The sequence below is a fragment of the Vulpes lagopus genome, chromosome 15, assembly GCF_018345385.1.
Source record: "Vulpes lagopus strain Blue_001 chromosome 15, ASM1834538v1, whole genome shotgun sequence".
In the NCBI taxonomy this organism is placed as follows: Eukaryota; Metazoa; Chordata; class Mammalia; order Carnivora; family Canidae; genus Vulpes; species Vulpes lagopus.
The window spans coordinates 26,446,171-26,472,074 of NC_054838.1; the positions used below are offsets into that span (position 1 = coordinate 26,446,171).

General features: G+C 43.5%; 1 protein-coding gene and 2 non-coding genes across 3 annotated transcripts; all 3 read left to right on the top strand.

The window, feature by feature from the left end:
* Positions 1-18,255: 18,255 nt before the first annotated feature.
* On the top strand, positions 18,256-24,923 carry RPS3 (ribosomal protein S3). The gene is made up of 7 exons (XM_041730339.1): positions 18,256-18,410; positions 19,745-19,875; positions 20,549-20,642; positions 21,118-21,212; positions 23,561-23,748; positions 24,211-24,408; positions 24,838-24,923. The coding sequence occupies exons 1-6, from the start codon at positions 18,381-18,383 to the stop codon at positions 24,402-24,404; spliced, it is 732 nt and encodes a 243-aa protein (XP_041586273.1). The 5' UTR covers positions 18,256-18,380; the 3' UTR covers positions 24,405-24,408; positions 24,838-24,923.
* Positions 19,467-19,614, top strand: LOC121476736. Its single transcript, XR_005984021.1, has one exon. It is a non-coding gene; the product is annotated as a small nucleolar RNA SNORD15 (small nucleolar RNA).
* On the top strand, positions 23,960-24,104 carry LOC121476735. The gene has a single exon (XR_005984020.1). It is a non-coding gene; the product is annotated as a small nucleolar RNA SNORD15 (small nucleolar RNA).
* Positions 24,924-25,904: the final 981 nt, after the last annotated feature.

A 25,904-nucleotide genomic window follows, 5' to 3' on the forward strand; every position in this document is an offset into this window, starting at 1 on the left:
CAGTCTGATGGGTGAAAAATATAATCTCATTGTTTTATTTTGCACTTCCCTTATTACAGCTTTTTTTTTTTCAGTTTTATTGAGATATAATTGACATATGACACTGTGTAAGTTTAAGGTGCACAGTGTAATGATTTGATACACAAATGTATCATTTTACCACTATAAGGTTAGTTAACACATCCATCACCTCATATATTTACCCTGTGTGTGTGTGTGTGTGTGTGTGTGTGTGTGGTGAGAATTTTTTAAGATTTATGCTTAGCAATTTGCAAGTGTACAATATAATATTGTTAACTGCAGTCACTGTGCTGAACTTACTCATCTTATTACTGGAAGTCTGAGTATTTGGCCACCTTCACCAATTTCCCCCACCCCTCAGCTTCTGACTACAAGCAATCTACTCTCTGCTTCTGTGAGTTTGGAGTTTTTTCTTTCTTTTTTCTTTTTTTGAAAGATTGTACATACAAATAAGATCACACATTAGGGATGCTTGGCTGTCTCAGTGAGTAAAGCATGTGATTCTTGGTCTTGGGTTAGTGAGTTCGAGCCAGGCACCCACACTGGGTGTAGACATTACTTAAAAATTAAAAAATTAAAAAAAAATCACACAGGGTTTTTTTTTCCCTCTTATCTCTTTCACTTAGCATAATACCTGTGAGGTCCATCCATATTGCAAATGCCAACATTTCCTTCCTTCGGTTGAATTATATAATACATACCACATTTCCTTATCCATCCATTCATCAACCGCTACTTGGATTGCTTCCATGTCTTGGCTATTATAAATAATGCTGCAATAAACATGGGTATGAGGATATCTCTTTGAGATAGTGATTTCACTTCCTTTGGATTTCCAGAAGTGGTTCCCTTTTCTCCACATCCTCGCCAAAACATTTTTCTTGTCTTTTTGATAATAGCCATTCTAACAGGTGTGAGGTGCTGCTTTTATCTCATTGTGGTTTTGATTTGCATTTCTCTGATGATGTGTGCTGCTGGGCATCTTTTCATGTATCTGTTGGCCACTTGTTTATCATCTTTGAAAAAAATGTTACAACTGAGAATGAATATCTTCAGGTGTTCATTTCTATTTTTAAGTTAATGAAAAATTTAATCAATATGCGTGCACATTTTATAACATTGAAAAAATGTGGTCAGTGGAGAGCCAGCCTCCTTTGCATGTCTGAAGTCCTGCTTTGCAGTCTCCCATCTGGAGACCATATCCAGAAGCAGTGTCTGGGATTTCCTTTCAGAGATATCCATTTAATGCACATGTAAGTGCTCACATATATAACCTTCTCTTTAGTTTCTACACAAATCATAACATTTTCCACACTGTTCTGCACTTGGGTCTTTTCTTTTTTAGTATGGAAAGTGGTTCATTCCCCTATATGTAGAGCCATTTCATTCTTGTTTATGATTTCATAGTATCCCATCTGATGGATATATTACAATTCATTTAAACAGTTCCCTTGTGTTGGGGCACTGGGTGGATCAGTCCTTTAGGCATATACTTTCAGCTCAGGTCATGACCTTGGGATCCTGGGACACTGGGATACAGTCCCATCACCATCCTGCTGGGCTCCCTGCTCAGCGGGGAGCCTGCTTCTATCTCTCCTCTGCCCCTCCCTCCACTCATGCTCATGTTCTTTCTCTCTCAAATAAATAAATAAAATCTTTAAACAGTTCACTAATGTTGGACACTTTTGGGGCTTCCGATCTTTTGCTACAATGCATGATCTTGTGCATACAGTTTTTTACTTAGAGGAATATATTTGTAGGTAATTTGCCAGAAGTAGAACAGCTAGGTCAAAGGGCAGGTGTATGGAAAGCATTTAAGTTTGTAACCAAACTGGATTCCGTATCAATTTGCTGATTATGTCATTTCATGATTGTAAAGAAACTCATTTATTTTTTAATTCACAGGAAAAATATAGCATAATCATTGTCACTGATGATAAGAAACCATGATTTATAAAACATCTACTATGTTTCAGGCACTTTACACATAGTGCCAAAAGCATTCATGACACCTATGAGGAATAGTGAAGTAACCCTTCTCTTTAAGGTATCCATGAAGTAAGTGGCAGAGCCAGATATCAAACCTTGGCCCATCTGGCTCCCTCCCCTGGGCCTGGGCCTTGTCACCAGCCTGGAGGCTGACACCCTGGAATGAGGAACTATGTCCTAGCATGGCTCACAGTGATGTCATGTGACAGGTGTCCAGCTGGAGGCCTGAACCCAGTGCCTGGGAACATAGCCCAGGGAGCACGGGACAGGTCATGGGTGGGGGTGGAAGTGGTGCTGAAGTGGCTGAAAAGGCTTCACAGAGATGAGAGCTTTTAAGATGAGGACTAAGGGTTGAAGGAATAAATTTTGCTGGTGAAAAGTAGAAAGGATGGCCCACGCTCAAACTCTGGAGCCAGACTGTCTGGATTTAAATCGTCTGCTACTTCTTAGCTTTGTGACCTGTCTTTTCATGTGCAAAATATATACTCTAATTCATAAAGTCATTGTGAAAATTAAATGTCTTAAAGCATGTCAAAAAGAAAAAAAGAAAAATACCTGAAACTTTGCAAGCATTCAAAAGCATTAGCCATGTATTAGCAAATAACTAAATCATGTTTAAAGGGATTTTAATTGGCTGGGTCCCACTGGTATTGATGGGATTCATTTAGCTGAAGGTGGCCGGGGGTTATGTCATATGAGCCTGATTGAGGAACCACACATAAGGGTTTGATCAGAGCAGTGTCAGGCCCATCTGGCAGCACAGCAGCTGAGAGAGTTCCCAGAAGTTTACATATTTTGCCAAAAAATAATTGTTTAAAAGTGTTGAAATGCTGTCATGCAAATGTCACTTTTTTCAGAGTTAACATTGATTTAGCTCTTATGTGCCAGGCACTATTTTAAGTCTATCATGGAATCCTCACAACAAGCCTATCAGGTAAGTACTATTTTGAGGAAACTCCAACCGAGCTTTAAGCCATTTGCCTGCCTAAGGCCATCACATCTGATATCTGCACCAGGCTCCATGAGACCAGAGTCTGTTCTCCTCTCTGAGGATCTCCCTCTCTCAATGGGCAACTGGATCTAGAATCAAGTTGTTGTCCTCTCAATCACTGTGCTCTTTTGAACCCTTATACCTCCTCAAGCCTGAACAGCTCTGGTCTCAGACTGGAGGGGAGCCATGGAGGGTTCCTAACCTGGGACATGACACATTGACTTACATTTTAGGAAGTAGCAAGAAATGCCCTGACAGGTGAGGAGAGACACCACAGTACCCTGGGGGAAATAATTGTGGCAGGTGTTTTGGGGGAGGGCAGGGGAGGGGCTGTAGGTCAAGGCTGTAGGCAGAGCCAGGAAGGGTCCTTGGACTGGCCTCTCTGGGACCGCTAGAATCCTCATAAGACCCTTATCCTGCAAGAGGTACTTACGTGATCGAAATTAAATGCCTATAGTCACAAGCGGCTGTTGAACTCTTGAAATGTGACTCATCCAAATTGAGAAGTGCTATAAATTAGAAAATACCTGTTGGATTCCAAAGGCTTAATTAGAAGAGTAAGACATCTCAACAATTTACATATTAATTACATGTTGAAATGATAACATTTTGGATATATGGGGTAAATTAAAAATATTGAAATTAATATCACCTGTTCCTTTTTTTTTTTTTTTTTCACCTGTTCCTTTTTCCCTCTTCTTTTAAGTGGCTACCAGCAAACTTGAAATTATGCAGGCGCTCACATTATATTTCTACTGGACAGGGCTGATTCACAGTCTTCCTCCAGGCACCTGCTTCTTACCCCCTTCATGAGAAGCTGTAGTGGTGTCTGGTGAGGACTGGGCTGCCAGAGGTGCCCGCCACCAGGCTCTTTAATTTGAGGCCAGAGGACAGAGGCAGTCTCCCCTTGACTTGTCTGGGTCTGCTGTGCTCTGCTGCCCTCTACTGGCTCCTCTTCCTTGCTCTTCAGTGACCTTTCATTGCTGAAGGGACTGGACTAGACTTGGTACCCTAAAATACTTTGTGGTCCCAGATCATTCATTCCTTTCATGTACTCTCCTGTTATTATTTTAGTTCAAAGTAGCTTTACAGAAAATTTAAGAAATGTCCTGTTCCCTGATTACTCTCTTCTCAACAGGTCTCAATACAATTAAGATATATCCGGTAGCTCTTCTCCAACAGCGGCTTCTGGTTGGTGGAATATTATAGATATTGAGAAACCCTTTAAATTCTTGGATGTTAATAAGTACCTTTCTTTAGAGGGCTATATTTTTAGTCTTAGAAGGCAGTTTCCTTTGGTTGGTAAAATGGGTGAATAGCATGGTAAATAGGTTAAGCTGCATCATGAAGATTATCAAGCGAAAATATATATGAAGTGCTTAGTATAGTGCCTGGTAAATTATAAGCTCACAATATGTGAATTTATTAGTATATAAAATTACTTGTTGTTTACATAAACAGAGATCTTTTACAAGTGTTGTGGCTAGAGAGGCTTGTGCCCCTGTATGCTAGGATTTTGGTTCAGACCTTTTCTTTCTTTCTTTTTTTTTTTTCCTGATCTCTTTTCTTTGATGAATAAACAAAGAGTAATGGGAAGGAAGGATATCAGCAGGTTGCTGAGCTAGGAAAACACCCAGCTGGTTTGGGGTCTTCCTGGAAAACCACCCAGCTAAATCAAACCTGAGTCAGCTTGGTCAACTAGGTTAAGGAAAGTTAACGGGAAGAGGTCATGGATACACTCCAAGGGAACTCTGGATTTGCCAGGGTGCATGAAGGCATTCCCAGGGTTGTGCACAATAAAAATACAAGTTCAGGGAGAAATTGAGACAATATGAAATGTGCAAGTGTTCAAGAAAAACTTGTTTGCGTATTTTTAAAGTGGATAATTGTGGGTATCAAATCACTGTGGCATTTATATTCTTGTGGATACATTTAAAAGAGTGACTAACTGCTATATTTTAAGGTGTTGACATTATGAGAGTGCTGGAAATTATAGTCTCTGCAAGTTTATTTAAACTTATGGTGGAAAGTTCTACCTATGTTAAAGTTCTGCACAACTTGGAATGTACAAAGGAAAAGTGCATCCTCCAAATTCTTGTAGGGAGGATGTGAGCACAAAATTTTGAAGACTGGAGTCCAGGCTGCACCTCAGGAATGGAATTGCTGAGGTTTGGGAATGATCAACATTCCTCAAGGACACCAAACTCTCCCCAGCCCCCGGCCCTCAGCAGTAGAGGCTAATTCCATTGCTGTGAATCCTCCCCAGTGTTTGATGACTGTGTGGAGGTCTCCAACATTCAGGAACCAGATATATCCTTTGTCTCTGGGAGAGTGCAAAGCTAAGCAGAGATGACTTGCAGCCAGAATTCCAGGCTTCCTGAGCCTGTAGGATCAGGGTCTGGAGAACTAGATCAAATGGTTCTAAAATGGCTTCTCTCTATAAAAGCCCAAAGCACCCATTTCTGAGAAGGAGCCCTCACTGCTCACAGCCAGCCCTATCATACCCTAGGCCTGGCTCCTGCCCATGGGCAGCAATGGCTACATGCCACCTCTTGGCTCTTGCCTTCCCCCCTTTGTCTCCAAGCTAACTAGCTGCCTGTTCACACAAGCTTGCTCTGGGCAGGAAACTGGGAGGTTGGTGGAACTGGCTTGTTACCATCTCATTCTTGTCCTCCAGTACCCCAATGGCGTCACAGTAAATTCAGTCCCTGATGTGTGGGTTCCACTAGTCAAACCCAGGGGAGAGAGCCTCCTGCCTCTTGTTTGTGGAGCACGTCCATCTACCTGGCCGTTTGCTTTCCCACATTCTCAGCTCCCTGAATTTGGTTCCCGAAGATGCTCACTTGGTTAGTGTAGCAGTTGAGGGGATAAGGAATCCCCGCTGGGAAGAGCAACCAGCCCCACTCCTAGCTGGGAAAGAGGTTGACCAAAGCGCTGTAGTTGCAGATTGTGGCCGCCAGAGGACAAAGTGAGCAAAGCTTTGGGAGAGCAGTTTCAGAAAAAGTCAAATTAGACAATGTCTCTGGGCACTTCACTTGGGTTCCCCCTCCTCAAGTGGGATTTGGTAATGCCTTCTCCGGAACGGTCTAGCCGGTCTTTCTTTCTTTCTTTCTTTCTTTCTTTCTTTCTTTCTTTCTTTCTTTCTTTCTTTCTTTCTTCTTCTTCCTTCCTTCCTTCCTTCCTTCCTTCCTTCCTTCCTTCCTTTCTTTTCTTTCTTTCTTTTTAAAATTTTTTATTGGATTTCAATTTGCCAATATTTAGCATAACACCCCATGCTAATCCCGCCAAGTGCCCCTCTCAGTGCCCATCACCCAGTCACCCTAAACCCCCACCCACCTGCCTTTCCACTACCCCTTGTTCATTTCCTAGAGTTAGGTGTCTCTCATGTTTTGTCATCCTCACTGATATTTTAACTCATTTTCTCCCCTTTCCCTTTATTCCCTTTCACTAATTTTTATATTTCCCAAATGAATGAGACCATATAATGTTTGTCCTTTTCTGATTGACTTATTTCACTCAGCATAATACCCTCCAGTTCCATCCACGTCGAAGCAAATGGTGGGTATTTGTCCTTTCTAATGGCTGAGTAATATTCCATTGTATACATAAACCACATCTTCCTTATCCATTCATCTTTCAATGGACACCGAGGCTCCTTCCACAGGTTGGCTATTGTGGACATTGCTGCTATAAATATAGGGGTGCAGGTGTCCCAGCGTTTCACTGCATCTGTATCTTTGGGGTAAATCCCCAGTGATGCAATTGCTGGGTCTAGGGCAGATCTATTTTTAACTCTTTGAGGAACCACACAGTTTTCCAGAGTGGCTGCACCAGTTCACATTCCCACCAACAGTGCAATAGGGTTCCCCTTTCTCCACATCCTCTCCAACATTTGTTGTTTCCTGTCTTGTTAATTTTCCCCATTCTCACTGGTGTGAGGTGGGATCTCCTTGTGGCTTTGATCTGTATTTCCCTGATGGCAAGTGATGCAGAGCATTTTCTCATGTGCGTGTTGGACATGTCTATGTCTTCCCCTGTGAGATTTCTGTTCCTGTCTTTTGCCCATTTCATGATTGGATTGTTTGTTTCTTTGGTGTTGAGTTTAATAATTTCTTTGTAGATCTTGGATACTAGCTCTTTATCTGATAAGTCATTTGCAAATACCTTCTCCCATTCTGTAGGTTGTCTTTTAGTTTTGTTGACTGTTTCTTTTGCTGTGCAGAAGCTTTTTATCTTGATGAAGTTCCAGTAGTTCATTTTTGCTTTTGTTTCTCTTGCCTTCATGGATGTATCTTGCAAGAAGTTGCTGTGGCCAAGTTGAAAAAGGGTGTTGCCTGTGTTCTCCTCTAGGATTTTGATGGAATCTTGTCTCACATTTAGATCTTTCATCCATTTTGAGATTATCTTTGTGTATGGTGCAAGAGAGTGGTCTAGTTTCATTCTTCTGCATGTGGATTTCCAATATTCCCAGCACCATTTATTGAAGAGATGGAGAACTTCCAAACTCATTCTTTGAGGCCAGCATCACCTTAATTCCAAAACCAGACAAAGACCCCACCAAAAAGGAGAATTACAGACCAATATCCCTGATGAACACAGATGCAAAAATTCTCAACAAGATACTAGCCAATAGGATCCAATAGTGCATTAAGAAGATTATTCACCATGACCAAGTGGGATTTATCCCCAGGATGCAAGGGTGGTTCAACACTCGTAAAGCAATCAATGTAATTGATCATATCAACAAGAGAAAAACCAAGAACCATATGATCCTCTCAATAGATGCAGAGAAAGCATTTGACAAAATACAGCATCCATTCCTGATCAAAACTCTTCAGAGTGTAGGGATAGAGGGAACATTCCTCAGCATCTTCAAAGCCATCTACGAAAGCCCACAGCAAATATCATTCTCAGTGAGGAAACAGTGGGAGCCTTTCCCTTAAGATCAGGAACAAGACAGGGATGTCCACTTTCACCACTACTATTCTTTTTTTTTTTTTTTTTTATGATAGTCACAGAGAGATAGAGAGAGGCAGAGACACAGGCAGAGGGAGAAGCAGGCTCCATGCACCGGGAGCCCGACGTGGGATTCGATCCCGGGTCTCCAGGATCGCGCCCTGGGCCAAAGGCAGGCGCCAAACCGCTGTGCCACCCAGGGATCCCTCACCACTACTATTCAACATAGTATTAGAAGTCCTAGCCTCAGCAATCAGACAACAAAAAGAAATAAAAGGGTTTCAAATTGGCAAAGAAGAAGTCAAACTCTCTCTCTTCGCAGATGACATGAAACTGTACATAAAAAACCCAAAAGCCTCCACCCCAAGATTGCTAGAACTCATATAGCAATTCGGCAGTGTGGCAGGATACAAAATCAATGCCCAGAAATAAGTGGCATTTCTATTCACTAACAATGAGACTGAAGAAAGAGAAATTAAGAAGTCAATCCCATTTACAATTGCACCGAAAGGTATAAGATACCTAGGAATAAACCTAACCAAAGAGGTAAAGGATCTATACCCTAAAAACTACAGAACACTTCTGAAAGAAATTGAGGAAGACACAAAGAGATGGAAAAGTATTCCATGCTCATGGATTGGAAGAATTAATATTGTGAAAATGTCAATGCTACCCAGGGCAATTTACACATTTAATGCAATCCCTATCAAAATACCATGGACTTTCTTCAGAGAGTTGGAACAAATCATCTTAAGATTTGTGTAGAATCAAAAAAGACCCTGAATAGCCAGGGGAATATTAAAAAAGAAAACCATAGCATCACAATGCCAGATTTCAGGTTATACTACAAAGCTGTGGTCATCAAGACAGTGTGGTACTGGCACAAAAAACAGACACATAGATCAATGGAACAGAATAGAGAATCCAGAAGTGGACCCTCAACTTTATGGTCAACTAATATTCGACATAGCCAGTCTTTCTTACCTGCTTGTGCCGCCCTAACTGGTTGGTCCCTGTTGCAGCTGTCCTTGGGCCCCGTCTCTCCCCGCCAGACGTTGATCCCATGCCCTTGGAGGAAGCCTGATGATGGGGTGAGGCTTCCCTGGGCTTTTTCTGCCCCATGGCCACATCTTTCTGCTTCAGCAGTCTTATCTTTGGACCAATTATTTCCACATCTTCCCTTGAAGGGAGTTTTATCTGCCATATACATTATAGTAGTATGGTCCTTTACCAGTATTCAAATTGTGCCTGACATGCATGAGAAAGAGAAGAACCAGTGTGGGGGTGCCCAGATGGCTCAGTTGGTTGAGCATCTGACTCCTGGTTTCGGCTCAGGTCATGATCTCAGGGTCCTGGGATTGAGCCCTACATCTGGCTCTGTGCCCAGCAGGGGAGTCTGTTGAAATTCTTTCCCTCTGCCCCTCACCACCCCAGCTTGCTCTCTCTCTCTCAAATAAATAAATAAATAAATAAATAAATAAATAAATAGTCTTTTTAAAAAAGAAAAGTCCTAGTGTGTTCTGGTCTTCTGCAAAGAACAGCAATATGAGCCCACCTTTTAGTGTTGGGTAGTATTTGGTAAGATGGTAACTTACCTTAGCCAAGAACACTGAAGTTTAAGGCAAACCTTAATGCCAAGTTGCTTATCTGTGCTAAAAACAATGATACTCTGCCCCACTTAATGAAGCCTTTCCATGGGCTAGGAACTATACCGAGTGTTTCAAAGCTACCATTTAACTGGATCACAGAAATCCTATGAGAGTAATGATAATTTCTTCTCTTTCCAGATGAAGAATCTGAGCTTCAGGAAGATTAAGTGACTTGCCTAAAATCACAAAGCTTGTAAAAGGGCAGAATTGGGATATTAAACAGATTGAACCGGCTTCATTATTTCCTTAGTGCCCCACCTCTGATCCAGCTTCCATTCCCTTGCATCCTCCTGGCATGGCACTGGCATCCTTCCTGGCACCTGTGCATTGTGGTGACACCATTTGTGGGATGTTGCAAATGCACACCTATCCATCACAATATAGTCCACTGACTAAGGAGAGATCTGGGGAAATGTGTCCCAATATGTTTAAACTGCTTACAGCACTGTTGCTTTTATTTTCTTTATTCTTTTCAAAGTTTTTTTTATTAATGTATTTTATTTCTTGAATCAGAAGACTATTTTCATAATAGGGGAGGTCCATCTTTTGCTCCCAAAGGGTTCAGCCCATTCATTCTGCCTGAGGTGTCCACCGATCTAGCAAACACCTGAGTGTCTTGTGAACCTCAGCTCAAGGATTGGATCTCTGTGATGTCCTTTCAAATACTCTGCCCTCTTAGTACTCTATTGTCTCCATCATGGCACTTGTGATGTTTATCACACTTATTTATCTGTATCCCCCACTGCGTCCCCAGATCTGAGCTGGGGCTCAATCAGATTCAAAAGTTTCTGCAGGACCTGGCATAAGCTGTGGATCCATGTAACAACTAATACTAATTGAGCACTTACTATGTTCTAGGTGCTTTACTATGTGCTAAGCATTTTGCCTATATTAATTCTTTTTTTTTAAGATTTTATTTATTTATTAGAGAGAGAGAGAGAGAGAGAGGCAGAGACACAGGCAGAGGGAGAAGCAGGCTCCATGCAGGTAGCCCGACGTGGGACTCAATCCCGGGACTCCAGATCAGGCCCTGGGCTGCAGGTGGCGCTAAACCGCTGAGCCACTGGGGCTGCCCTATATTAATTCATTTAATCTCACAATCGTCCCGTGAGGTGGGTTTACTATTATTTTCATCCATTTTACAGATGAGGAAATTTATGCAGAGATAACTTGCTTAGGTCATGTATCTAGTAAACAACCAGACCTGGGGCTTGTACCCAGGCTGTTTGACTTAAGTCTGTGACCTTAAACATTATGCCACATTGAAAAGACACTTGGGAAAGTTTTGCTGAATGAAAAAACCTGGAATTTCTTCAAAGTGTCATTCAATCTGAAAAGTTTTTTGGCTGATCCCAAAGGCAGGGATTTAAATCAATATCCCGGGCACCCGGGTGGCTCAGTGGTTGAGCACCTGCCTTTGGCTCAGGGCGTGATCCCAGGGTTCCGGGATCGAGTCCCACATCAGGCTCCCTGGAGGGAGCCTGCTTCTCCCTCTGCCTGTGTCTCTGCCTCTCTTTGTGTCTCTCATGAATAAATAAATAAAATCTTTAATAAATAAACAAAATACCCCAGCCTGCCATGTGGATCTAGTGGTCACCCAGGCAGTTTACTCAGAAAAACCTGAACTTAAACCATTGGTCTCACTGAGTTCACCTCTCTTCATTCACTGGACCACATGGGCCCTCAATCTATAAGGAGACAAAGGGTGTGTGAATGTGGAAGAGGGGTTGTGATGGTCTGATTTTCCTGGCTCTAGGACTGCAGGAACAATCCTGAATTTCCCCCTTATGGGTCTCCTCCCCCTGTCTAGAGTGGATCTGAGACAGAGTGGGTCCTAGGATCTCAACCGAGCATGCAGTTTAGCTCTGAGTTTCCCAAGGCCCTAGGCAAACAGAGAAAAAAGATTGGTGTGTAACACTCCATGGGAGCTATCTTCTGTTCATTAAGTCTGTGAACAGTTACTAATCACCCAGGCTCTGCCAATCACTGTGCCCACTCCCAAGAAAACAAAAAGAAGCCAGGAATCATTGATCTGTGCAGTCAAAAGGACTACTACAGCTTTGCCCAGCAGAACTGTAAGAGCCACAGTTGGGAGCCACATATGTAATTCCAGTTTTTCTCACAGCTCCATGAAAGAACAGCAAAAAAAACAGGTAAACTTAATTTTTTAAAAAAGATTTTATGTATTTATTCATGAGAGACACACACAGAGAGAGAGGCAGAGACATAGGCAGAGAGAGAAGCAGGCTCCATGCAGGGAGCCCGGTGTGGGACTCGATCCTGGGACTCCAGGATCATGCCCTGAGTCAAAGGCGGATGCTCAACCCCTGAGCCATCCAGGTGTCCCTAAACTTAATTTTAATAACATATTTTAACTCAATATATCTAAAATGTTATTGTCTCAACATGTAATCAATATAAAACTACACTAATGAGATGTTCTTTTTAAAAATATTTTAAAATCTTGTGTATATTGTACATTTCTAGCACTTTCCACCCTGATCAGCCACATCTCAAGTGCTCGGTAGCTCCGTGAGGCCAGTGGCTACTGATTGGGAAAGTACAGATCTATAATCTAAGAAAATAAACTTTTTCTTTGCCTTAAACTTTCAGAAGAAAGGATTGTGGCATTGGGTGTTGGAGGCTGGGACATTCACACTGTTTCCCAAGTGATCAGAAATCTAAACCATAAGTGACTCTTGCAATTTTTTTCTTTATTTGTTTTTAAGTTCACAGGTAATGAATATGTTTTTATTATAAGGAAAGCAATAAAGTAAATTGTCCCTTAATCTTCTTCAATACTGTTCCATTTCCAGAAATAGGCTTAACTATCTATCACTTGGCTATAGATCCTTCTTTTTTTCATATTTTTTTATTTATTCATGAGAGACACATAGAAAGAGGCAGAGGGAGAAGTAGACTCCCTTCGGGGAGCCTGATGCGGGACTTGATCCCAGGACTCTGGGATTACGACCTGAGCTAAAGGCGAATGCTCAACCACTGAGCCACCCAGGTGCCCTCTTGGTACTCCTTTCGTGTGCATATATTGAATCACTTCATTCTCTTTAATGGCTACATGATGTTCCAGAGCCATTTCCCTACTGAAGGGATTTTGGGCTGTTTTTAATTTATTTTTTCACTACTGGTAATACTGCAGAAAGAGCATTCTTTTTTTTTTAAATTAATTTTTATTGGTGTTCAATTTACCAACATACAGAAAAACACCCAGTGCTCATCCCGTCAAGTGTCCACCTCAGTGCCCGTCACCCATTCCCCTCCAACACCCGCCCTCCTCCCCTTCCACCACCCCTAGTTCGTTTCCCCGAGTTAGGAGTCTTTATGTTCTGTCTCCCTTCCTGATATTTCCCAACATTTCTTTTCCCTTCCTTTATATTCCCTTTCACTATTATTTATATTCCCCAAATGAATGAGAACATACACTGTTTGTCCTTCTCTGATTGACTTATTTCACTCAGCATAATACCCTCCAGTTCCATCCACGTTGAAGCAAATGGTGGGTATTTGTCGTTTCTAACTGCTGAGTAATATTCCATTGTATACATAAACCACATCTTCTTTGTCCATTCATCTTTCGGTGGACACCGAGGCTCCTTCCACAGTTTGGCTATTGTGGCCATTGCTGCTAGAAACATCGGGGTGCAGGTGTCCCGACGTTTCATTGCATCTGAATCTTTGGGGTAAATCCCCAACAGTGCAATTGCTGGGTCATAGGGCAGGTCTATTTTTAACTCTTTGAGGAACCTCCACACAGTTTTCCAGAGTGGCTGCACCAGTTCACATTCCCACCAACAGTGTAAGAGGGTTCCCTTTTCTCTGCATCCTCTCCAACATTTGTTGTTTCCTGCCTTGTTAATTTTCCCCATTCTCACTGGTGTGAGGTGGTATCTCATTGTGGTTTTGATTTGTATTTCCCTGATAGCAAGTGATGCGGAGCATTTCCTCATGTGCATGTTGGCCATGTCCATGTCTTCCTCTGTGAGATTTCTCTTCATGTCTTTTGCCCATTTCATGATTGGATTGTTTGTTTCTTTGGTGTTGAGTTTAATAAGTTCGTTATAGATTTTGGAAACTAGCCCTTTATCTGGTATGTCATTTGCAAATATCTTCTCCCATTCTGTAGGTTGTCTTTTAGTTTTGTTGACTGTATCCTTTGCTGTGCAAAAGCTTCTTATCTTGATGAAGTCCCAATAGTTCATTTTTGCTTTTGTTTCTTTTGCCTTTGTGGATGTATCTTGCAAGAAGTTACTGTGGCCGAGCTCAAAAAGGGTGTTGCCTGTGTTCTCTTCTATGATTTTGATGGACTCTTGTAGAAAGAGCATTCTTGCCCTTACCTCCACATATATTTCTGTAAGTGTTTTTCTGGAGTAGATAAAACGGAGTGTATTTGCGGGGAAATCTACGTCTTGAGTGATAGTAGGTGCCATCAAGCTACGCTCCACAAGGAAACTCAATTCATATCCCCTCCTCCCCTCAGTGCGAGGATTTCTCACACCCTTCCATCATACACTGGATCTGATTTTTATTGTAAGGAGGGGTATCAGATTTTAGTAATGATACAAATGCAGTAAAAAAAAATTTTTTTTTGATATTTATTCTACAGTATTCTTCTCTTCATATCCAGAGATTCAATTCCAGGCCCAGAGTGAGTCACTGATGATTTCTAATGAAATCAACAAGAATGTGACAGCATCATCATATCCTACTGTGGGGCCTTAGAATCTAAAGTGAGTGATAGGGAACCCTGGGTGGTGCAGTGGTGCAGCGGTTTAGTGCCTGCCTTTGGCCCAGGGTGTGATCCTGGAGACCTGGGATCAAATCCCACATCGGGCTCCCGGTGCATGGAGCCTGCTTCTCCCTCTGCCTATGTCTCTGCCTCTCTCTCTCTGTGTGACTATCATAAGTAAATAAAAATTAAAAAAATTTAAAAAAATAAAGTGAGTGATAACCGAATATGGTCAATGTTACCCTAGTACAATAATCTCCCCAGAAGCGCCCTCGTGGATACCAATGCACCTTCTAAGAATTCAGTTTTTCCTCCAGGACTGGCATAGATCTTCAGTTCTTTGGTCAAACACTAGATGAAGTTGTTAGCTTATTCAGGGATCTTGTAGAAAAAAAAAAAACATAATTCTTCAAACACTCAGCCCACCAAGCTGTTCACTCTGAGAGGCCCTCAGAGAAGTGGGACCTAGACAACCCGCAGGAGTGGAAGTGCCCTCTGTCTACCTCATTTGGAGCCAGGTGCTCATGGAGGAGGGAGGCAGGGACTCCCTCCCTCGTTTGCACTATTTATTACTGGTTTTTTAAATATTTTATTTTTTCATTGAGAGAGGGAGCGTGCAAGTGTGGGAAGAGGAAGGGACACAGAGAGAATCTAAGCGGACTCCTGTGAGCCTGGAGCCTGAGGTGGGGCTTGATCTAACAATCAGAGCTGAAACCAAGAGTTGGCCACCCAACTGACTAAGCCACCCAGGTGCCCCCACTTGCACTATTTAAATTCTCTTTTTTGGGATGCCTAAGTGGCTCAGTGGTTGGGCATCTGCCTTTGGCTCGGGGCATGATCCCAGGATCCAGGATCAAGTTCCGCATCAGGCTCCTTGCAGAGAGCCTGCTTCTCCTGCCTGTGTCTCTGACTCTCTCTGTGTCTCTCATGAAGAAATAAGTAAAATCTTAAAAAAAAAAAAATTCTCTCTTTTTTTCATGTGGAATTCCTCTAGTGGGAGTCAGGTAAGTTTAAAGCTTTTTATGAGATTCCATTGTTCTGGTCTTCAAGTGACTACACTGTCTTCCAAAATCGTGCAGTGTATTTGTTCAGCCAGGGCAAATCTCACCTTCAGTTTTCAGGAATTTCAAGAAAGTACCTACCTGTGTGGCACTCGCAGAGCCCTGGCATGGCCTGCATGTGGCCACAAGGCCATATGTGTTCTCACACACAAGGCTCCCTCTTTCCAGTTCTGGGGATACTTCTGTGGCACTGTAGGCTCAACACTGTGAGCTTTGTCTACACTTCAGAGACCCAGGGGGAGATTAAATCACTCTCACAGTTCCTTCTTGGATTAGAGTTCAGTGTATTGTGACCACTATTATTTTTATGGTGCTATTTTGAGTAATTTAATATCTTATTATAATGGTCTTAGATAAAATGTAAGGCATCATGATAAAGACAAAGGCTTGGCTTCCTTTTTGGGCTTCCTTCTGGAACCAGAGCACAATACCTAGAAGGCAGCCTCTTAGTGTCACTGGAGAAAGGCAGTAAATGAGCAACAAGCCTTCAGCAGTGGATTTACCTCCAAGAACTCACCATGGTCTGATGCTCAGTTTTGGGTCTCCAGGGTTTGGTTCAGATATGGTACTTGCCAGCAAATTCATATGAACCATGCTACTAGGAAATGATCTAAAGCCAGAATCCATGCATTGATTTATTTGCTCATCAAACTTTTACTGACACTGGACTTAAGCCAGGCTATACCCTAGGCTCTGGATGTAATGAACAAAACAGGTTTGGTGTTGATGGTCTTGTGGGACATAAGCAGCCCATTCCAACCCAATGAGACAAGGTGTTATGGTTATGGAAGCAACTAAGAGAGAGTGACATATTTAGCACAGGGAAGGAAAGAGCCAGTAAAAGAATAGTATCACAGGAAAGAGAAGCCATGACTGCTAGGGCAAGGTCTCAAAAGAAGAAAACTAAATGTGAACCAGACACACAGGAGAGCTTGACCTTGGGTGAGAAGAGAGTCTCTTTCCTGAGTAGGGAGGGAGGGCCAAGGACACATACAATTCTAAGATGGGTGAGAGGCAGTTCTTGCTGGTATAATCTACCTGGGGACAAAGGGTTAGGAGGCAAGTTGACTGCTGAGAGTGAGGGAGAGGTTCTGATTTGGCAAAGATTAGAACAGACACTGTAGGAGGATGAGGGACATATCTGAACAAGGAAATATGCTGACCCCAGCATGCAAGGGGTGCTCCCCCTATGGCTCCCACAGTGCCCACGCCCTGAGTGGGGGCACACAGAGGTCAGACTCACAAGGGTGGAGACTATATCAGTCTGGCACCATTGAATTAATAGACCATGGAGTTGGATAAGGAAAGGAGCAGAGAGCACAGGAAGACAACACACAGAAAAAAAGCCTGATCGTGGGTTCCTCATCTCAGTGAGGGTTGTCACCAAGCTTCCACCGCTGGAGTCAGAAACTGGGGTATCCTCAATTCCTCCTCAACCTCAATCCATCACCAAGATACATAGCTCCATAGCCTACTTATCTCTTTGGTCCATCAATTTCTTTTCATCTTCCCTGGTCCCTCTGCTCTGCTCTCCCGAGAACTCTGGTGATTCCATGAGTATAGGACGGAACTTTGCATCAGATTCTTTCTGCTGCTGGGAAAAAGCTCAAATGGCTTCTAGAGCCAGACAATGAATGAGTGAAGATGCCAGGGATTGTGGCACATTGGAAAGCCCTTTGCCATAAAACAGGGAAGGAGAGGGCTGCCATGAGGAAATGTGGGTCTAGTATTTTACTGGATCTTTCTGTATTTTTAAGAGAAGCTTAAAAGAGTTTTATAGAGAAGTTTCCTGATTTTTTAAATGTAGGCAAACTATTCAAATTTAAGGGGCACCTGGGTGGGTCAGTGGTTGAACATCTGCCCTTGGCTCAGATTGTGATCTTGGGGGTCTTGGAATCCAGTCCTGCATCAGGCTTCCTGTGGGGAGCCTACTTCTCCCTCTGCCTGTGTCTCTGCCTCACTCTCTCTGTGTCTCTCATGAATAAATAAATAAATCTTTGAAAAAAAAACTATTCAAATTTAAAATAAAACTGTTCATCACAGAAAAACTTGTTTTTCTTTTCTTCTTATTGTATCTATATGACACGATGGGTATTAGCTGAATCTATTTTGGTCATAATTTCACAATATTTGTAAATCAAAGCATCATGCTGCATGCCTCAAACGTATACAGTGATGTATGCCAATTATTTCTCAATAAAACTGTTGTTGAGGTGTTTCAGAGTAAAGTGTGCAGAGAGCTGTAATTTACCTTGAAAAAGATCAAAAGATGCACCCTTGAGTGGATAGAGGGATGGATAGATATGGGATAAAGCAAATATGGCAAAAATGTTAATTGGATCACCTTAGTGACGCATATACATAATTCTTTTAACCTTCCTGTGTGCTTGAAAATTTCAAAATATAAGGGGAACAGTTTTTTTTAAAGGAAAAATAATTGTGACCCCATGAACCACTACTTGGTGACTTCCGTTACTAGTTTTAATGGACTTTATGAAAGTGAGGCAGAGGTAAATGAGTTCATAATATATAGGGCATAGAACAGTCCCTAGCATATTTAATAAATATTAGATATTTATATCGCCAGCATTTGGAGCAGAGAAAACGGACATATGAAGAGCTGGACCTAAACGAATTTCATTGAGTGTAGAGTGCAGGGACTAGGATTGCACGCTGTTGCTGTGTGAGTTTATACCTGTAATTTCCATCTCTGCGCCTCACGTTGCTCACTTAAGCTAATAAGAATTGGACCTAAGCTGCCCTGATTGATCGGCTCCCTTACCTGTTTCTGCCTATAGGTGTCTGCATTACTCCTCCTTTTTTTTCTTTAATGCCTTCCTAAAAACTACAATTCCCAGGAGCGCCTACAGGCATCGACGTCGCGCAGTTCTTTGTCGTAGCTCGCGCCCTTTATACCTACTTCCGCCCACGAGCCACTTCCTTTCCTTTCCGGGGCGCGCGGCGGCAAGATGGCGGTGCAAATTTCCAAGAAGAGGAAGGTAAGACGCTGGGGCCTAGGTTCGGGGATCTGTGGTGCCGCGCGGGTCGAGGCTTGTCGAGATGCCGTCGCGAGACCCTCAGCTTCGAGCCCTGCTTCGGGAAGCGGCCTGGGCCGCGTGGCATTCCCGCGGGCCGCGGATGGCGGTGGATTGAATGCGAGGCCCGAGCCAGGCGAGCGCGGTTTGGCGGCGGAAAGGAGTGATGAGAGACTTCTGCCGCTTCTGGGCGAAGACCAGACGTGAGCACCGGGCGCCCCTCCCGCCCGAGACAAAGCGCTTGGGAGCATTACTTGGTTAACAGATCGCTTTAGTAAGCGTGTTTTGAGAGGTTGGGCCGTTCCCCCTAACGTCTCACACTAGGACTTTGGGAGGGGGAGGTAGCGCGTGCATGCCTTCTTCGCGTCGGGCGCGGCCCTCGGACCCCCGAGACCTCGGTGGGGGAGGCTGCTGTATCTTGCCCCGTCTCTACCGCGGAGAAACTAGCCGGGAGGGAGGAGAACCGGACAGAGCACTGGACCGAGCTTTAACTTTTCGCTTTTCCGCAGGCGGAAACTGTAAAGTCCACTTGATTTAGAAAGAGGCAACTAACTTGTCATTTTGTGTGTGTACACAGCGTCGTGCAAATCCACACACTTTTTCGAATTAGAGTTCACCAGCTTTGTGAGACATGTAGTGTAGGCAAGATAGCATGGCTGGGGTCTTCTGATGGTCCCTGAAGGCAGCGTATTTTCATGGGTTACAAAGGTAGCATCTCTGCTCTGCTGACAGAAGGAGTTGTGAATGTGCCTTTTTTTTTTTATTTGTTTTAAGATTTTACTTATTTATTCATGGGAGACACAGACCCAGGCAGAAGGAGAAGCAGACTCCATGCAGGGGGCCCGATGTGGGACTGGACCCCGGGACTCCAGGATCAGGCCCTGGGCCGCCCTGGACCGCCATGGACCGGAGGCAGGCGCTTAACTGCTGAGCCACCTGGGCATCCCGTGAATGTGCCATTTTAGAGCAGCTGTTTGTTTGGCATGTGCTACACGTAAAGAAGTCTTTAAATTTAAAACCCTTCAATGAAGAGAAGATGACGAGTCTGACTGGAGGTGTTATCTTTGCCAGGCGGCCCCTACTCCTTGCTGCGTTCTGTGGCAGTTTTAAGGGTCCTTGGGTTAAAGTAACTTCCAAAGGACGATCTAGAGGCATTTGTCTGAGAAGGGTTGTTAAATTCTGTGTTGAACAAGGGTAGTAAGAGTGATGATGGGATGTTTGTATGAGGTGTTGCATTGGCAGAAGGACAATGACCCTGCCATCCCACGTTCTAATTGTGAATTTTCCCTTTTGGTTAGTTTGTCGCTGATGGCATCTTCAAAGCTGAACTGAATGAGTTTCTCACTCGGGAGCTGGCTGAAGATGGCTACTCTGGGGTTGAGGTCCGAGTTACACCAACCAGGACAGAAATCATTATCCTGGCCACCAGGTGAGATCTCATTTTCCTTGCTAGCACCTGTTACTTGTTGTATATGCTAGGTTGGGGTATTCTGTAAACTTCCAGGGAGAACCAGTGAATTGGCCTTATTAGCAAACGTAAGTGGCTTGTTTTTGTTTTTAAGATTTTTATTCATTTGAGCGTGCACAAGCGGAGGATGGGAGGGGGTTTTGAGGGGCTGAGGGAGGAGCAGGGAGCCCGTTGCCAGGCTTGATCCCAGGGCCCTGGGATCTTGACCTGAGTGACCTGAGCCAAAGGCAGACACTTACCAACTGAGCCAACGCGGCACCCCACAAATGTGTATTTTCGTAACTGCCTTTTAAATCTGATTCTAGGGATCCCTGGGTGGCGCAGCGGTTTAGCGCCTGTCTTTGGTCCAGGCCGCGATCCTGGAGACCCGGGATCGAATCCCACATCGGGCTCCCGGTGCATGGAGCCTACTTCTCCCTCTGTCTGTGTCTCTGCCTCTCTCTCTCTCTCTCTCTCTCTCTCTGTGACTATCATAAATAAATAAAAAAATTTTTAAAAAATCTGATTCTAGCTCTTGTCATCCAAAATTTGTATTTTCTATGTTAGACGGGTGAGACTTGATTACCACATATATGTAAAATTTAAAGCCATGTTTGCAGTTTTGTGAGAGCTATTGTGATTTTCGTTTTCTCAGGACACAGAATGTTCTTGGTGAAAAGGGCCGGAGGATCCGGGAATTGACTGCTGTGGTTCAGAAGAGGTTTGGTTTTCCTGAGGGCAGTGTAGAGGTGAGTGATTTTACCTTTTGCCAGAAATTACTGTGGACCTGGAAATGGTTATTTAGGGTGGTTACTTTTATAAACCCTTACTGTCATGAAGACCTTAGTTATCACCAAGTATTACCTATGAATTGGTGTTTTGTTGAAGTTGTCTTAATAAGTAGCAGGCTTCATTTTATAGGCCTTTTCTGCTCATTTCTGGTGGTTAAGAGATTTTTTACTCTCAAGTATGGTAATGCTATGTATGATGGATTGGCTATCCCGTCACTTGATGTAGCTGTAGAAGTATCTAGGATGAGAGGGCAATAAGGAAAGATTCAGACTATGTTACAGCGTAGGCCACCTTTGAGTAGTAGGAGTGTTTTAGTACTTGAGGGATGCCACGGTGACCACATGCTTGTATGGTGAATTTTTTTTTTTTTTTAATTGAAAACAATGGGGAAAGTTAACAGGTTTAAGGGTGTGCCTTGATTTCTTCTTAAAGCTCTATGCCGAAAAGGTGGCCACAAGAGGTCTATGTGCTATTGCCCAGGCAGAGTCACTGCGTTACAAACTCCTAGGAGGCCTTGCTGTGCGGAGGTAAGTGTCCTGAGACTTTGAATGATTTTTTTATTTCAAGATTTTATTTATTTATTCATGAGTTATACACAGAGAGGCAGGGAGATAGAGGGAGAAGCAGGCTCCTCACAGGGAGCCTGATGCGGGACTCAATCCCTGGACCAGGATCACACCCTGAGCCAAAGGCAGACACTCAACTACTGAGCCACCCAGGCATCCCTGAATGATTATGTTTTAAAGAGTGGTCAGTGCTATAAAGGGAGTACACTTCTTGGTGCTTAGGTAATAGAACAAAAACAACTCCAGGGAGAGGAGGTCAGGGTTCCTGTTGAAGTTAACTCAGCTCCATGAAGTGTGGAGATTATAAAGACAGAAGACATAGTCCTGATGGGAGAGAGCTAATCTGAGCAGTATGTAGGTATGATGTGAGGAGTGGATTATAGAGTGCATGAGGTAGCTAGATTGGCCCTGGAGCCGGGCCTTCTGATGAGGTTTCAGTAGGAGTTCTTTGTGTACTTTCACTGTTGTAATTGGAATGCTTTTCCTGGGTGTATGAAATTTAGGTGGTACTTCCTGCAGAGCCCTGGGAGGTTTTCTCAGCAGGAGAAGAATTTAAGAGCTGTGCTTTAGGGATCCCTGGGTGGCGCAGCGGTTTGGCGCCTGCCTTTGGCCCAGGGTGCGATCCTGGAGACCCGGGATCGAATCCCACGTTGGGCTCCCGGTGCATGGAGCCTGCTTCTCCCTCTGCCTGTGTCTCTGCCTCTCTCTCTCTCTCTCTGTGTGTGACTATCATAAATAAATAAAAATTAAAAAAAAATTATTTAAAAGAGCTGTGCTTTAGGAACATTGACCTGGTGGGGAGATGGATGGCAGGAAAGGTGTTATAGGTAGGGACATACAAGAAAGACTGCCTGGCTGGTTAGAATGCCAGCTACACTACTTAGAACTGTGGTCCTCAAAAGCTTGATCCTTGGGCTATGATCACTGATATCCTTGGAGGAATTGTTAGAAAAATTCTCAATCTCCACCTGCTGAAGTGAAAAGGAGTGTGGACCAGCAACCCTTTTTATACTCACTGACTTGGAAGTTCTGAGACCTGAGCCACTTACTGAACATCTGACCCTTGGATCTCCTGTTTGTAAATGGGGGGTCGTCATATCCACCTCTCCTTTTAGCGGTGATTAAATGAGATGATGCGAAGGGGCTTGAACCTAGAGTGGTGGGTCCTGCTTTACTTTCCCTGTTGAAGGTGGCAGCTAGCTCTCCTAATTAGTTATGTCCTAGGGTGTATAGTAATAAATGAGTTGGGGGGGCATATTTTACGGCTTATTGTCAATTTTATAGTTCTAGAAATCTCTTTTCCAGCACTCTAGTCAGGGCAGCTAGGAGCCTACATTAGTAGCTTGTATTCCTAATAAATGTGAATTCTGGAGATTGAGGAATATTTAGCAAACCATAAAGGGGCCACTCAGTGACTGGGTTCTTACTGATTGTTTACCAACTCATTGTGAAATGCTACATTTGCAGAGATGGACTGGATGACCTGTACTTGAGTTTTACCACCCCCACCATTTAATTGCCAGTTTAGGGGTGCCTGGTGGCTGAGTTGGTTAAGCATCCAACTCTTGGTTTTGGCTCAGGACGTGATCTCAGAGTTGTTAGATTGAACCATGGCCAGCTCTCAATCTGTATTGAGTGTGGAGCCTGCTTAAGATCTCCCCTCCTCCCTCCATTTGCATGTGTCCTCTATCCTCCCCCCCCCCCAAAAAAAAAAGAGTAAATTCTTGAGTCTGTAATTGCCAGTTTAATTGACCTGGTGTGAGGCCTGGACTTCACAGGTGTTGTTCTAGTTTAATCTTCTTGAGGTGATTGTAATGTACACCCAATGCTGTGAAGCATTTGGGTTAGAAGGAACTGGAATATATATTCCTTAAAGAATTACCTTAAGACGAGGTGTGGTAGGAATGGAGAATTGCCAGGCTCTGGTCAAATTTATTCTCCATTAAAGGAACACTGAAGATATTGTAGACTAGTAAGTCTATGGTTTTGTTTTTATTTATTAAGAACGGCAGGGTGGTTAGGATGCCTGGGTGGCTCAGTGGTTGAGCATCTGCCTTTAGCTAGGGTGTGATCCTGGGATGCCAGGATCGAGTCCCGCATTGGGCTTCCTGCATGGAGCCTGCTTCTCCCTCTGCCTGTGTCTCTGCCTCTCTCTCTCTTTTTCTCTCTCTTTCTCTGTGTCTCCTGTGAATAAATAAATAAAATCTTAAAAAAAAAAAGAATGGGAGGTGGGATGAGGATAGGGTAGGCTTGAATAGAATAGTCTTGTCTTTGGTTATAACAGGTGGATGTTTCTTGTTCTCCCAAAGGGCCTGCTATGGTGTGCTGCGGTTCATCATGGAGAGTGGGGCCAAAGGCTGTGAGGTCGTGGTGTCTGGGAAACTCCGAGGACAGAGGGCTAAATCCATGAAGTTTGTGGATGGCCTGATGATTCACAGTGGAGACCCTGTTAACTACTACGTTGACACAGCTGTGCGCCATGTGCTGCTCAGACAGGGTGAGCAGCTGGGAGTGCTTGAGGCAGAGGGCTTTTAACAGATAGATGTGGTTTTTTTCATGTATACCTCCATGTCAGGGAACATGTTTTGGGGAGTAGTGGAGCATGTTTGTACTCCAGGTGAGTTTATTCACGAGCTGCATTGATCTCTAAGAAGTAAATTGCTGAGATCCAAGAGTTGGTTTGCTTTTGTCTCAGCCACCTATGTACCCTTCGGTGATGACACGATGACGAGTCAGAAAGGTCACATCCTGCTCTTGGTCCTTGTCAGTGCCACGTTTTGTGGTGCTGTGCATGGGTTCCTTTTGCAAAAGTGTCCTGTTTATTGATTGATTAGAGGCATTTGTCTGAGAAGGGACTGGACCCATGGGTGCTTGAGTAACCTAGTATTATTTTACTCTGCTCTATCCTATTGCGGGACGGGTACAACCACAGCTAGATTCTAATTATGGCATCTTCTAGGTGTGCTGGGCATCAAAGTCAAGATCATGCTTCCCTGGGACCCTAGTGGTAAGATTGGCCCTAAGAAGCCCCTGCCGGATCACGTGAGCATTGTGGAACCCAAGGATGAGATACTGCCCACCACCCCCATCTCGGAACAGAAGGGTGGGAAGCCAGAGCCACCTGCTATGCCGCAGCCAGTACCCACAGCATAAATAGGTGTGTCTCTAGGGGCCTCTTGGGGTGGGCCCACAAGACCCTTATCCTTTGTCTCCCTAATAATTGTATATCCCGTACTGTTGTAAGCACTTGCTATGTAAACATTGGATTATACTTAACACGGTTGGAGCCAGAGGCCCGTTTAACCAGGATTCTGTAGGAAGAGATACTTGCCTTTAGTCTCCTAAGACATTCCTATGTTTACCAGTGTGTTTGAACCAAGAATTTTCCTTTTATTTACTTAAAATCAAGGCACTCTTGTTAGTAGTTACCTGTTGTTCAGCAGCCCCTTCAGCAGTTAAAAAGGTATCACCAACCCTCTTCTATGGCTAGCACCTTTTGTTTCTAGGTGTTCTGTGTGTATAAATGAAACAACCCAATATTCAGGTGAAGATTCTGTTCTTACTGTTGTGCTCTATTTGGTTTCAGGGTCTCCTTGGCAGTTGGATCTGGAGGCTGGATTTTACTCTGTGAAGACCTTTAATAAAATATTTGAGTAAAACACGTGGCACAAATAGACTGTCCACTATTTGGTCTGAGAATTCTATTGCCTGAAGGGAACATTAACTTGGTTGGCTGCCGGCCTCATTTTCCCTGAAATCCTTGGTTTCAGCTGTTGTTGTGAGGCAAGAGCCAGAACAGGAAGACCCAAACAGCTAACCAGAGTAATATCCTATAAATCTGTAAAGTGAAGGCTGATTGCTAGTTGGATAGCACCTTGATTAATTCACCCGCAGTTTGAGGTTATAGGTTTGGAAGAGGGATATATTTAAGATGTTTTTTTTTTCTAATGCATAAAGAAATCTTATTGCACATAGAAAATAAATACGGTGCCTATTGTACTTTCGGTCATTTCTACGCTATAGGTAGTTTTGTATAATTCTACATTTTATCCTGAGCATGTCTGAAGTGTAAAGGGAATTTGCTTGTGCCACTGAAAAGCCTGAGAAGTACATTTATTAGAATCCACACTTCTTTGTTCAGTCCTTTTAGCCATTATACTTTAGAAGAATGTAAAGAACATTTATATTGTCTACAGTTTGTCATATTTGAAGTGTTTTCTTTTGATAGTTATAAGAAATGAGGTCCTCGTAGTTTCTTTGGGTGAAACTAGTGTGGGACCAAGGTGGCATGAAAATCCTACATGGCTGTATAGGGAATGAGTTCCATTGAGCACAGTGACAAATGTATCTCTGCCCCCTCCTTCAAGAACCTTTGATATTTATGCTGTATCTAGACCATCACCTATTGCTGGTTTTGTCAGTGTGGTTTTGTTTTAAAGATTTTATTTATTCATGAGAGACCCAGAGAGAGCGGCAGAGATCCAGGCAGAGGGAGAAGCAGGCTCCATGCAGGGAGCCCAACAGGGGACTCCATCCCTGGTCTCCAGGATCACACCCTGGGCTGAAGGCCGGTGCTAAACCGCTGAGCCATCGGGGCGGCTGCCCTGTTTATGTCAGGGTTCATGGAACTGAGACCACCTATCACTAGTAGAG